Source organism: Xyrauchen texanus, chromosome 26, assembly GCF_025860055.1.
Source record: "Xyrauchen texanus isolate HMW12.3.18 chromosome 26, RBS_HiC_50CHRs, whole genome shotgun sequence".
Taxonomy (NCBI): domain Eukaryota; kingdom Metazoa; phylum Chordata; class Actinopteri; order Cypriniformes; family Catostomidae; genus Xyrauchen; species Xyrauchen texanus.
Window position 1 is genome coordinate 18,752,318 of NC_068301.1, and position 14,774 is coordinate 18,767,091.

At 37.3% G+C, this 14,774-nt stretch overlaps 1 protein-coding gene across 2 annotated transcripts in view; it reads right to left on the reverse strand.

Annotated features, from left to right (window-relative positions):
• Nucleotides 1–14,774, reverse strand: part of LOC127619747 (syndetin-like) — a 179,331-nt gene that overhangs the window by 79,645 nt on the left and 84,912 nt on the right. For both annotated transcript variants that reach the window (XM_052092726.1, XM_052092727.1), the window contains exons 14-17: nucleotides 4,688–4,779; nucleotides 4,466–4,560; nucleotides 3,946–4,044; nucleotides 1,484–1,574 (exon numbers count right to left, since the gene is read on the reverse strand). In XM_052092726.1, the coding sequence (XP_051948686.1) occupies nucleotides 1,484–1,574; nucleotides 3,946–4,044; nucleotides 4,466–4,560; nucleotides 4,688–4,779 (377 nt within the window). The remainder of the gene's footprint in view (nucleotides 1–1,483; nucleotides 1,575–3,945; nucleotides 4,045–4,465; nucleotides 4,561–4,687; nucleotides 4,780–14,774) is intronic.

The window sequence follows — 14,774 nt, forward strand, 5'->3', positions numbered from 1 at the left end:
GCACTGTCCCAGATTTCCACGCAATGTTGAAGAGGCGTGTCCTCTTCATTAATATTACTGTATAATATCATAGGTCGATTGGCATGTTTAGAAATAAAATCAGAAAAACATTTAGTTTTTGCTAGTATACTAGTGACCCATCTCATTCTAAAAGGTCTCCGATGTAGGCAAGATGGAGGACTAATGAATGCCAATGTGAGTGATTTCACTGCTCTATATGATACGTCTCTGTAATGCCAAAAAATTATGCATGGAAACCATTGTCTGCATAATAAGTGAGTTTGATTCATGCACTGACAATCATTTGATTCATTCACTGATATTCATTCATCTTGTTCATGATATGATGCATCAGACACTGCTGCAATTTATATACAAATGCTTTCCATTTAAGTTGATTTTTAGCAGCAAGGAAACCAAATTATTGTCAGAACAAAATAACATCTTATGTTTACCGGCAAAATAGTTTCAAAAGCCATGGCCAATTGTGCAGCCCAACCATAATGTTAGGGCAACCAGCAGTAGGCTTGCTTTCTGCCAACAAACACATAGCCACTCTGCGAACTATAAATCACTGTATGTTTGAACGATACATGAGACGGGAATATAGCATAAACAATAAGCCTGTTTAGTGACCTAAAGCTCCTCACGGTTAAACCGCTTTGCACATCAGACCAGCAACAGGATGCCATTATGCAAATTAGCTGCATTAAAGAGCACAACTAATATGCCACTCACTGATGTGCTTTTTAGTGCCATGTTTCTTAACCACATGAACTAGTGGCACTTCTTTGTCAAAATACCTTTATTTTCTGCACATAAAAAGCATAAAAAAGCTCTATCATCATTGGAGAACAGTTTACAGAGTGAAAAGACCCTATTTAGCATACAATAATTGAAAAAGATGCATTTGGGTATATTTGTTGTATACTCTCGAATGAATATACTTGCCTCCAAGGGTTTTGAGACAGATGACACCCAGACAACAGGGGAGAAAACAGCTTATGTTGGAATACAATCAGTGATGATCCTTACCCTCATTTATCAAGTTGTCATGCCTTTCCTGATATATAAATGGCATATGAAAGTGCCCCATTATAGCTAGACAGGAAAATGATCTACTGTACAGAGGGGGCCTCAGTTTTGGGTTAGAAACCCATCAACTGTGAATTTACTGTATCTCATTTCCTGCAAGGGCTCGCATAAAGAACACTTTCTGACACATTAACCTCCATGTGGAGTTGTCTGTAAACAATTTCATGTTTGATATGGAAGAATGTGTTAAAATATGCTGCTGTGCCACTGGCTTGTAGCCATCTGATGCTAGTTTTTGTAAAGCAGGGACAGGACAAAAACTCAACTTTCATTTTTAAATGTGAAATTTCAGAAATGATGCAATGCCAGTTGGTCCAGATTAGTCATGATTGTAAAATGTCACATTGCTTAATTTCACTGGTGTCTTATCTGTTGAATTAGCACTTACGTGGAGCTGGGCAATACTAAAGTTGGACTTCACAGGGCACAACTCCCAAGTCTCATTTTCAAGAAACATTCGCAGCTCCTCCAGTCGAGTTCTGTAGGGGTGCAAGAAGAAATTGCAAGAGGTCAGCTTCAGTCAATAGGTGACCCTTTGCCATTCAACTCACTCAAGATTAAATGTGATGACACTAATAGTTTGAGAAAAAGTCGATCACAGAGGTTTGAGGAAAGAGGGTAGTTGCGCTCTGATGAGTGTCAGGGTGGCCCGCTGCCAGACAAGGTCAATACCAGCAGCCTCGTCCAAAATGTCAACATCAAACACTACGATTCACAATGAGCGCTTCACGAGACACAAAGCTGTACATAACATTAAGTCTACCAGTAATCCTGAACCACATTTAAAGAACTAACCAGAAGAAGTCAAATCGGCTCGGTGGGTTCTCTGGATTCAAACGAGGCACATACTTATTCAACGACAAATTAGGGTGGGTCGGGTGCTTGACATTTGTCAAATATCAATCTCTTCTAGTCTTTCATTTGCAATACATTTACATAAAATGTACCACTGTTTGAAGGAGAAACTGATGTAGAATATCAGTTTTGTCCTCAAAGCCCGAAAGCACAATATATACTGTAATGGCAGAATGTGTTAATGGAGACACAGTGACAGCGAGGATCAGGCATTCAGCGGGCTGTCACAATCGGTTTATGGATACCACCCAAGTGCTTGAATATTCAGAAATAATTGTAAGATTATGCAAGAGATACAGCACCCTCCCTCTCATTGAGCAGAACATGTGTTTGTGCTGCTGACTACAGCAACAAGGACAGACAGTTTGTTGGCTGTCCTCTTCCCATGCTGGTTATAGTACAGGGATCTGGAGAACACATTTTAGACATGGGTATCTAACAGGTAGTTTAACGTGTAATTCTATTGTACAACCCATTTTAGTTTTATACTAGCGCAATATTGAAGTTGGGATAAAATCTAAATGGAACTCCATTCTGTTAGTCTTCTAAAGGCCTATTTACACTTTGTCTTGATTGTTCAATCTGCTATCCGATCGGGTATGCACATTTAATTTCTTGATTAATCAAACTGGTGCCCGATTGACTATGCAAATTCCATTTACACTTGGCCACATAAATGTCTCCATAAAACAGTGGTATAACATTGCACTTGATGTGTTTCATAAAGACTAAAATCAGGAGGCAGTACAATTGCGGTACAAAAGGCAACAGCCTATAGGTGCCACATTTTCTTTTGCTGATGGATGGATTGCTGATGCAGTTCCATTTGGAAGAGTGAAGTTTAGGTATGTGGCCTGAAAAACTAGATGCAGTCACACTTGACTGAGTTACATCTTTTATGCATCTTGTATGCGTCTGTTATGCATGTTAGGTCGTTTGAGTGATCAGACTTCTATCCATCTCAAATTGGTCCAGGAGAAAATGTACCCTTGCACTTTTCATGATCGGATAGCTATTCAATCAGTAAAAATGCATGACGTGACCAAGTGTAACCTAGTGTGACCTAGCAGTGTTTACATCTCCAGAAAAATGAGTCTATGAGTATGATGTCATCATATCATGCTGGGCAAATACAGTTGCAGGAAAAAGTATGTAAACCCTCTGCCACCTTTTTCAGCTTTAAGGGCCAGATGTACTTCTGGAGAAGTTCTTCTTCATTCAGGAGTAAAAATAATTTTGAAACATACGAGCAACAGTATATTGTTTGCCAACAGTACATTTGCATCAACTTGCTAATAACTGCATGCTGGTGTGTTCATGTTGAGTGATCTTGACTGACCAATCAACGTAGGCAACACTGGCGGTTGGCTTAAAGGTAAGGAGGAGCTCTTGGTCACACCTATAGATGATGTGGACCAATGGCAGTAAGGTGTTTAGGAGCTGGTAAAATGTTTTCCTAAAAGTGCATGCGCATGCAGTACACAGGCGGTATGCACGCTATGACTGATATGAGATACTGGACAATTTCTCCTCAGGAGTTTAGACATAAAAAGATGTCTTAATATTCTTCCGACTCAAGTTATACAAATGCAGGTATCTCCTGACCTCCTCACACACATGTTCTTGACATGCACATCCATTGTTGTTTCCAAATTCGTCTCCAGTTTTTTCTGGCAATTGTCTTCTTCTAGTGCTGATCTGTGACAGCAACTGCTCAAATGTGAGTGTTGCCACCTTGTGGACCCACTAATTAGTGTAAATATTTCCAAATGCATGCACATTCTGTAAGTTCAAAAATGTGTGGTTAAAAAAATCCAGCTATGAGTTTTCAGTGCTCGAGCACACTGTTGATTACTAAATTTGTGTCACATGTCCTGTGTGCAGACGCCCAGCTCTTATCAAAATATCCTTTGGGCTTTACACTGACAACATCATCAGATAAAAGCCAAGAATAAACTGAGCATTTAACTGACTGTGACAAAGCAGTTAACTTACCTGTGATGGTTCTTAAAGTAGTTTACACTCTGTCTCTTAATAGATTCCTGCAACACCTCTGACTTGCTGCTGCAGAACTCCTCTCCCACTTGCATCAACCTGTCAACAGAGAGAGATCAAAGGAAGAGAAAAAGTGGAAATGAGTGAACAACCACTAGGCGGGATCAATGCAGACTGGAGGAAAGTGTTTCACTCTCCTACTTAACCCCAAAAAGTTACTTTGCATCATGTGTCCAGGCAAGAGCAGAAAAATGGCACCTCTATTCACACAAGTCAGTGACCCTGAGGCAGGATCAATACGGAGGGGCTGTGGATTCACACACAAAATGGCCTTTTAAATTATGCCCTATCTATAGGAACACCCACAACACCCATCTAGTTGAGAAACAAGCGGCCTCATTAATGCCCCCTGCCCAATTTTATTGATGGAGTTTCTCATGGGGTTGAAGGGAGGGACCAACAGTGCTGTTGGTCCCCGCAGGCTATTCCAATTAGCGCTAATGAGAAAGTAGGTCCCTACCTGCTGATAACATCCAGCACCACAATGAAGTCATCATACTTGAAGTTGGACATGTCCGTTCCCAGTAAATAGGCTTTCACTTTCAATTGGACGTCCTGTAGGAAAAGAAAGGGGGGCAAGAGTTGGGAGCCCAAGTCATGAACCTAATGGTTCTTAATGGTTCCTAAAGGAGGAATGGAGAACAAATAGAGAAATAAACACACAAGTGAGCACGCTCCCTACCTGCCAGATCCGTGTTAAGCCATGTTCTAATTTCTTTTTCACGTAGCTGCGGCCCACGGTGGATTCGTCCGAGCCCTCTTCACTGGAGCCATCTACAAACACACAATTTAAATTCAGATGAGGCTGATATGAAAAGGCACTTGTGGGTAAACTACAGGTATGTTTTAGATTTGAAAAGGTTTAAAAAAGAAATTAGTAATTTATTTACCCCCAACTTGACAAATAGATAAAGAAAGATATTAAATGAAAATGAAAATGAAAATTAATGTAATTAACAAAACACAGAAACCTAAATTTGAAAGATATTGTACCGGCACATTCTAAATTAAGTAATTAGTTTTTTTTTTTTAATGTTGTAATCAATTGTAAAATATGTAACAATTATAACATCTTAAATAATTTATAAACATAAAAATATATATTAAATTAAACACACAGTATATATATATATATATATATATATATATATATATATATATATATATATATACACACACGCACACACACACACACACACACACACACACACACACACACGTAACAGCAGACATAACAGTACAACACAAATGCTTTGCTGAAAATTATACAAGGATTTGTACAACTGTGTTTTAAATCTTAAATGACACATCAGTGTCTGATATTGCCAACAAAAAGCAGAGCTCTATAATAAAGTAATAAAAACAAAAAATAGCACTGCACTGCCTCTCCGGGGAGGAGACTGTATTGACACTCTCAATGTTGCATTGCATGGTTTTAAATACTTCCTAAACAGTAGCTGCATTAGCACTACCGGTTATGTATTTATTGACAGTTTTTGATACTACCAGTTATATATTTATAACAAATATATTGTATTGCATTGTATTGTACGATACAATCCTCTCGGTACGATATCATGTGTATTGTTCGATATGATACAAATACAATATTCTTTTACATCCCTAATGGGTATAATATATATATGTATACAAAGTGGCAAGAAACAGTATGTGAACCCTTTGGAATTACCTGCATTTATGTATAAAATTGTCTTAAAATTTGGTTTGATCATCATCTGTTATAATAATAAAAGAAAATATTAATAATAATGATAAATTATTAATCTGTTTTAATTAATAACACAAACATTTATGTATTGTTCTTGTACATATTGAATGCATCATTACTTCACTGTGTAGGCTGGAAAAGTATGTGAACCCCTGGGCTAATGACGTCAACAAATGCAAAATAGTGTTAGGAGTTTGCAAATATGGCATCCGATTAATTAAATGAGATTGGGGAAGTGGGTTAGAGCTAATCTGAATTGTAAAAAACACTCAAATATTCGGAGTTTTGCTATTCGCATCTACTGACATGGAAGAGTTATCTTGAAGAGCTTAGCTATTCATCTGTCCACAGTTAGACAAATTGTCTATAAATGAAGCTGATTTAGTACTGTGGCAACTCTCCCTAGAAGTGGCCGTCCAGTCAAGATGACTGAAAGGGCACACCACAGAATGCTCAATCAGGTAAAAAAGAACCCTAGAGTGACAGCTAAAGACTTGAAGGAATCATTGGAAATGGTTGACATCTCTGTTAATGAGTCTACTATACAGAAAACATTAAACAGGCATGGTTTCCATTGCAGGACACCATGAAGGAAGCCACTGCTTTCCAAAAAAGAAAAAAAAAAAAAACATGGCTGCGTGTGAAGTTTGCCAAAGACCGTCTTGACACTCCACAACAATTCTGTAAAAATGTTTTGTAGACTGATGAAACTAAGGTTGATTTGTTTGGGAAGGACATGCAGCACTGCGTATGGCGTAATAAGGGCACCGCATACAAGCATGAAAAAATCTTCCCATCAGAGAAGTATGATGGAGAGAGCATCATGCTTATATGATTTAAAAACTTAAAATAATTATAATAAAATAGAAAATAATAATTGCATCTTGGAGTCCATTGAGTTTTTGTTTTGGCCTTGTTTTGCCATTCATATATCACCATAAACAAACTGTAAAGCCATAAATAACAACAGATGTTAAAAACAGCGACATGTTCTCCCAACATATTGTGTAATTGCCATTTTTGGTTCCCAAAACAACTGAAATTGATAACCATCGCGAATTGTTACATTGTGTTTGTGTTTAATTAGCTATAGATGCTGCAAATGGCATTTAATGACAGCAGATCATAACAGATTGTGTTTGCACAAACGCACCAAGTGTTAAGTGCTCTCAACCACTGCAGCAGAGGTGGTTTGGATTACAAGGACCTTTGGATTAAAAGGTACAGAATGTCAAGGATGCAGTAACAATGACATTCTCTAACAAATCAAGCTGATAACAAGCTTCTCCAGCAACTAAATTGGTGTCACTCCTTGTGAGGCATAGTGTTTACCCTAACAAACTAAAGTGAGCTTAACCTAAGAGGACAAACATCAGAATCAACAAAATGTACCACTTAGACATACACCATCTACACTGATAGCAGTTGTATCCATTATGTAATGTGTATCAAAATAAGCTGCGGCAAAATATAATGAGGGTTGAGTCAGGGGGCATTCGACTCAAATCCATTTTGTTGATTGTAGTCTGAACAGCATAAAACACATGATCCATATTTATAAAGCAGATCAATACCACATCCATATGTGGATTTAAATCTGAATAGTCAGAAAAGATTTTAAAGGAACAGTTCACATAAAATGTTAAATTCTGTCATCACTTACACTCCCTCATATGGTTCCAAACCCATATTACTTTTTCTCCTCTGTGAAACACAAAAGATGATGTTAGGCAGAACCTGTATTTTAGGGACTGACAGCCTCAGTCACCATTTACTTTCATTGTACCTTTTTTCAATATAAAGAAAATGAATAGTGGTTCTGGCTGTCCATCATTCCACTTAACATTTCCCTTTGTGTTCCAGAAAAGAAACAAAGTTATAAAGGTTTGGAAACAACATGAAGGTAAGGTAAATGATGACAGAATTTTCCTTTTTGGATAAACCATCCCTTTAAGTCATTACTACAGCAACTGATTAAAAAAAAATCATATTTATGAGTAGGGTGAGCAAAGCCATTGTGACTTCATGCAGCTTTTTATTACAACAGCCATTATGCATCCATTTTATTGTAAAGAGAAGGAAACTTGCAATGAAATTGATAATGCGAGATGATCACATTAGGAGATGCATTTTAAGAGCGGCGAATGGGCAAATTATCCTAATGTCTATATTCTCAGGGAGTGCCTGAGAGAGACTAAATGCAAAAGCCCTTTAGGATTTATTCTGGCTGATTCTCCAGCAGGACCTTATACAAGATAATTTCAGTTCTGTGTCATTGATGTAGATTATATAAGCAGTTTCACCTCAGCAAGCTCACCTAGCTGCAAGTCAAGTCATCTCTAGAGAAAGAAAAATATGCATTCACACTAAGGATGGGAGACAATATATTCAAATATATTCAAATATTCACAATATATATTTGTAAAGATTTTGCTAGCGATATATGATCCTTCCTTGTCTTGCAACTTACTTGAGAGTGTTAAGTCAGAGATGTCAGTTGATTGCTTCATCACAAAACAAATGTTCATGGAAGTCTCTGCTTGAGATTTTTCATGCATTACAATGTTTAGTAAAACTATACAGGGGAAAACAGGGCTAGTTGTCACTTAGAAAAGTTGTAACAAGCATAATACCACACTAACTTCTCAGGACAAAGGTATTTTTCATGAAATTCCGGTTGAGACATGTGGTAACAAATTATTTAAAGGTCTCAAATATAAACAATTTATCAACTACAATATTAGAACCTTTCATTTTTGCTGTGCAATGAATTTTATGATTTATAATTGTTTACTTTTTTAAATTTTTGGAAAAATGTACTCAGAATAGGCTGTATAATACTACCATAGATTTAAATTGAGGTGTAGATTTTGTTTTGGTGGTTCTGATGTTGGGGACACGTTCCCCTGTACCCCCCAAAGTTCATATGAAACCTTCGGCACTGGTTTAGTGACACAGAGTGACAATGTGCCTTGCTGTTGGAGTATGTTGTCACAAAAGGTAAATATGTGTTCAAAAATTTGTTTTGTTTTTTGTAGCCAAGATTTTATGATATGTGACCATAAAGAAACTGACTTTCAAAAATAAAACCTACTCTAAAATATAATCACTGGAGTAAAAGTGTGACAACTGACCCCGGTCTCCCCTATGAAGGTAAATATTGCAGATTTTTTTTTTTCTCGTATTTTTAAGCTGGTGCATATTATGAAAACCTGCATTGATTATTTTTAACTAGATTTTACAGTATTTTACTTGCATTAAAAATTTAAAGTCTACTTGGCAACAACGGCTGTTTGGTTGTAATGATCGCTCCTCTGATTGGAAATAAATATATACATATATAACCCTTCTAATTTATAAATATTAATATAGCTGCAAGCAGTGATTAACATGATTCAAGCCTTTAAGGTCCTTTCAGTACATATGCAACAGATATCAAGAATTAATTAGACAGTCTGTTTGCAACTAAAACAAGGTTAAAGTGCCTTAATGTTCCTCATAGATCAAAATTATATCAAAAGAATTTCGATAGGTCAAATCGTTCCAAAGATATTAACGATATAATTCTGTCTATGAGATCTATGAGGAGTTTGAAAAAGTATGTTTTTCAAAAGATTCTAAATGGTGGAAAAAAGAAATCATGGACGGAAATGAAATCGAAGATATGCATTTTGTAGAGCTTGACTCAAGGAAAGTCATACACATGGAGTCAAAGGATCAGAGTAGCGGGCTGCCAAGTTTGGTGTTTCCATGACATATGGTCTCTGATGCCCAGACACTTTTAGGGCAGTAAAAAATAAGAAGATCAGTACAATTACACAATAAGGTTCCAGCAGCTTTGCTGCTTGGACCCCTAAAAATCCTGAAAACAATAGGGTTTTTCTAGCCCTTCAGGGTTGAACCTCTAAAAAGGCCAAAAAAATATAGAGAAATCATGTTTTAGCGATATCGCCCAGCCCTAATTCCCTATTTCTACAACAATTACTGTAGGGCTGCAATAAAACCCAAATGTTCAAAAGAAACACTCCACCTGACTGGCTTACTGTATCTTACCAGTGAGATACAGTAAGTGAAATGAGGCACAAGCGTCTTGGGACTGTCAAGAACAAACTTGAAAACATCTGTGCCAACAATTTATGGGATTTTCTGTGGCTGCTCACCAAAGCCAGCAGACTGAAAGTTGAAATTTAAAAACCACAGCTTTTATAAAGAGGGAACAAGTTTTTACATAACATTGCTCCCTTAAACCCCAGAGAGTCAGTCATCACTCAAGAGCCATGTCTGTGCTGGCTTCTCGTCTCATCTTTGGACCCATGGAAAAAAGAAAATAATTCGGCTCGTGAAACTAAATAATTTTCACATTTTACAGTTTGGGCATGTAAAAGCAATTTTCCCTCATGTATACTTCAAGCATTGGGTTTGCATCATGCTTGTCAGACACGCATAGTACTCTGTTCAGCTCAAGTTTTTTAGATACCTTTAGATTCATCAACGGACCATAGAGTTGAAAAGGGCATCCAAACCAAGCAATGAGAAATAAATTATGTAGAAAAAAAGTGTTTGTGTGAGTAACTAACACTTCGGAATGACAGATGACAATACAGGACGCAAAAAGTAATTTCGGTCCTCTTAAATTTAATATCTTCATGCTGAATGGTAAGGGAAAAAAAGAAGGAAGACACTAAACTGGGTTTAAACAATTCGAGGCTCATACAATTACGATAAGAAACCTAACACTCAGAGAAGGGCTAGCGATTCAGCTAGGAAATATTGATAAGAATATAATAGCTGGTTAATGGAAAGAAGGGTATATGGGACAAAAATTGTTAAGGAAGGATGAATGGTGGTTTTTAATCATCGCTGGTCTACATGTGACCTCATTACATAGACTTTGAGAGCTTTAGAAGCTGTATTAAGAAGCTCAATGGTATCTGTGACCTTTAGGCAAAGAAGGGAATGGAGACTAATTATTTTTGTCCATGATGTCTAATCTATAGTCATCCAGAAAAATATAGTAGTGGGATCAGTGATATGCAATTAAAGAGTGACACCTGTATGATAGACTAATTCTCTTGAGTCCAGACCTTGACAAGTAATGCTTTAGCGTAAAAGGGCTTTTGGCAAAGGGAAATGTTTCAAGTTTAGCATTTTTATAATTTAAACCATTCCTATAATTCCTAGAGTGAAAAGTTGAACTGGACAATTAAAGGTGAATGTGTACTTTCCTGTACTTTCCACAACATTTAGAAATACTGGCTAGAAATGACACACTTTACTTGCAAATAATAACAATTAATGTGGTCTCAGATATTTAGGCTTTGTTCACACAGCAGAAAAAATCAGATTTTTTCCTCAAATCCGAGTTAAGACTGAATTTTGAAACTGCAAGTTATAAGTGGACAGGTCTGATATTTTCTGTTCAGACTGCAGTCACTTTTGCTAACACATCTATAATAGTCATCATAGTAATGATGAGAACTTGCGTATGTTCACCATGCAAGAGTGTTTAGCAATGGATATTTTTCACAAGGGAAGTATCCAAATACTAATACATTCATCACAGACAATGTTTTAAAATTGGCATATGCAATGTTTATTGCTGCTAGTGTTTACAACGGTCCTGTTTTAGCCGTACGTCTCATATTTTATACTATACGGGATGCCTATTGTCCTGTATTTTAGCAGGTAGTGAAAGGTCCCATATTAAAACATAAAAAGGGTTGTGAGACTCTTGAGGAGGACCTTCTTCCAGTATTGAAGTGCTCAAAATGCTCAAGCACCCCGTACTAGCACGAGACATTCAATGCTTAAGCGATTGTGGTGGCTCGCAAACGGTGTGGGTTACCACACTTTAGCATTTCTCTTTGGGTGAGTAAAGCCAATGTCTCTATTATTTTAAAAGAGGCTTGCACTGCTCTGGCTGTCCTATAACCTATACAGTGGCAAGAATAAGTATGCAAACCCTTTGGAGTTTTCTTAAAATGGTTACAATAACAAACAAATGCAATCTGTTCTAACTAATAACAAAAAAATATTGTATTGTCCTTGTACATATTGAATACATAATTCAAAAGTTCACAGTGTAGGTAGGAAAAAGTATGTGGACCTCTAGGCTAGTCAGGAGTTGGCAAACCTGGCATCCAATTATTGGAACAAGATTGGAAGTGTGGGTTAGAACTTTGAACTATAAAAAGCACTCAAACATTTTTAATTTGCTATGCACAAGAAGCTTCTGCTGACGTGGACCATGCCATGTAAAAAAATTGATTTCAAAAGACCTAAAATCAGAAAGGGTTACAAAGTTATCCGAAAAGCTTAGATATTCAGATCTAACATTAACCCAGACTTAACCCAAAAGAGATGCTGTGGAATGACCTCAAGAGAGGTCTAACGTCTAATCCGCAGCTACCAGAAACATTTGGTTGAGATTATTGCTGCCAAACGGATCGACCAGTTATAAATCCAAGGGTTCACTTACTTTTTCACAGCAATATGAATGTTTAATGGGATGTGTTCAATAAAGACATGAAAGATTATAATTTTTTGTGTGTTGTTAGCTTTAGCACATTGTGTTTGTCTATGCTTGTGACTTTGATGAAAATGACATCACATTTTATGACCAATTAATGCAGAAAACAAGCTAATTCCAAAGGGTTCACATAGTTTTTCCATTCAGAAGTGATCTTTCCTATCCCTATTCCCTTCATAGACTTAGGTCATTGAACTCACTTTTTAAGCCCTTTTTTTATTGAAAATTCTCTTGTAACATTCATACAGCGTGGCCATCATTATTGTTTTTCCTTCAAAGTGCCCTTTGAAGGCATCATTTCAGCCATTTGGAATGCAGTATATTTCTTCTCGTCACAACACCTGACATACAAAAATCAGATGTAACCATTCAGATTGAGAAGCTTTTTTTTTTTAATCTCCTTTTCTCCCAATTTGAAATGCCCAATTCCCATTACTTAGTAGGTCCTTGTGGTGGCGCAGTTACTCACTTCAATTCAGGTGGCAGAGGACAAGTCTCAGTTGCCTCCACTTCTGAGACTGTCTATCCATGCATCTTATCAAGTGGCTCGTTGTGCATGACATCATGGAGACATCACTCTGCATGTGGAGGCTCATGCTATTTTCCGTGATCCATGCACAACTTACCACATGCCCTATTGAGAGCGAGAACCACTATTTGCGACTACGAAGAGGTTATCCCATGTGACTCTACCCTCTTTAGCAACTGGGCCAATTTGGTTGCTTAGGAGACCTGGCTAGAGTCACTCAGCATGCCCTGGATTCGAACTTGTGACTCCAGGGGTGGTAGTAAGCATCGACTCTCACTGAGCTACCCAGGACCCTATAGATTGAGATGCATTAAGAAAAATCAAATTATAAACCGATTCCAAACCACCTACAAATGTGGAAAGGATCATGCTTGTAAAAATTTGATTTTTTTTTTTTTTTTTTTGTCCTGTTGAAACTACAAAAACTGGATTTGAGTCAGATAGGCCAAAAAAATGGATTTTTTTTTCTGCCTGTGTGAACATAGATTTAGATCCCAAAGAACAGTATGTGATATTTAACATAATAAAATATAATAAAAGAACCCCTAAAGGGGGTTTGGTTACATGTCCAACTATGTCCAGTCGCTGAAACTGGTTGAACTTTCTTTTTCTCATTAAACCTAGAGGATCTGGGATTCTGGAATGGAATCAAAGAGCTCCTTGGCTCCTAACAATAGAGTTGGACTTTCCCCTCATAATTTCAGTCCTGGAGGAGTGCAGCTATGCAAAGCCTCAGTGTAAATCACTGCAAGCCAACTGCTGGAGAGGACAAGAAAAATATCATCTCCCTGGCAGCAACTCCTCAAACATGCACACAAACAAAACGGTATGAACACATACTCACTCCCACACTAGGCAATATACTTGTCTTGTACTTGCACGCAGCAAGGCAATAGCACATTTAGTAACATTTGGAAGGAGAGGGGCAGACTAACCGGACAAAGTGTTCAAGGCATAAGAAATGAAGTGAGGAAAATGAAAAACATGAACCAAGTAGCACAACAAGCCAGAGTACTCTCACTAATGATTTCTAAAGTTCAGGAGTTCTACACAGTAAGAGTAATGAATTTACCCGAAAAGCGCTACTTTGTGAAAACTGTCTTCATTTTGAGGCACTTTTTTCATGCTATACTCCTCATCTTACTGAACTATAACTCATAACATGTTTTTTGACTTGGCTTTAATCTTGGCTTATCTGAACCATTTACAATAATGTTAATAAATGGCCTGTTTTCTTTCATTGTGCAGGACCTTGTTCATACACTCTAAATCCAATGCCGGCTTCAAATTTGGACATTCTTTAGCATTTGGACCTTTTTAACTAATTTACCAATTTTACATAGAGGTCATAAATAATCTAATTTCATATCACAACAACTCACAATTATAAAAAAGGTTCATGGCCTGTGGTTAACTTTCGTTCGGTTTGTTTGGGGCTCCGGCCATGTTTCAGCGCATAGACCAATTCCTGAGACTGCATTCGGCTTACGCCGCTGCCTATTTGGATGTCATCATCATTAATTGCAATGATTTTCTCTACCCTCTTGTTGTTCCAAACCAGTGTGAGGCTTTGTATTATGGAACACAACATATGTTAAACAAAATATGTAACCGACAGTCTCAGTCACCATTCACTGTATATATATATATATATATATATATATATATATATATATATATATATATATATATATATATACATACACTCACCTAAAGGATTATTAGGAACACCATACTAATACTGTGTTTGACCCCCTTTCAGCCTTCAGAATTGCCTTAATTCTACGTGGCATTGATTCAACAAGGTGCTGAAAGCATTCTTTAGAAATGTTGGCCCATATTGATAGGATAGCATCTTGCAGTTGATGGAGATTTGTGGGATGCACATCCAGGGCACGAAGCTCCCGTTCCACCACATCCCAAAGATGCTCTATTGGGTTGAGATCTGGTGACTGTGGGGGCCATTTTAGTACAGTGAACTC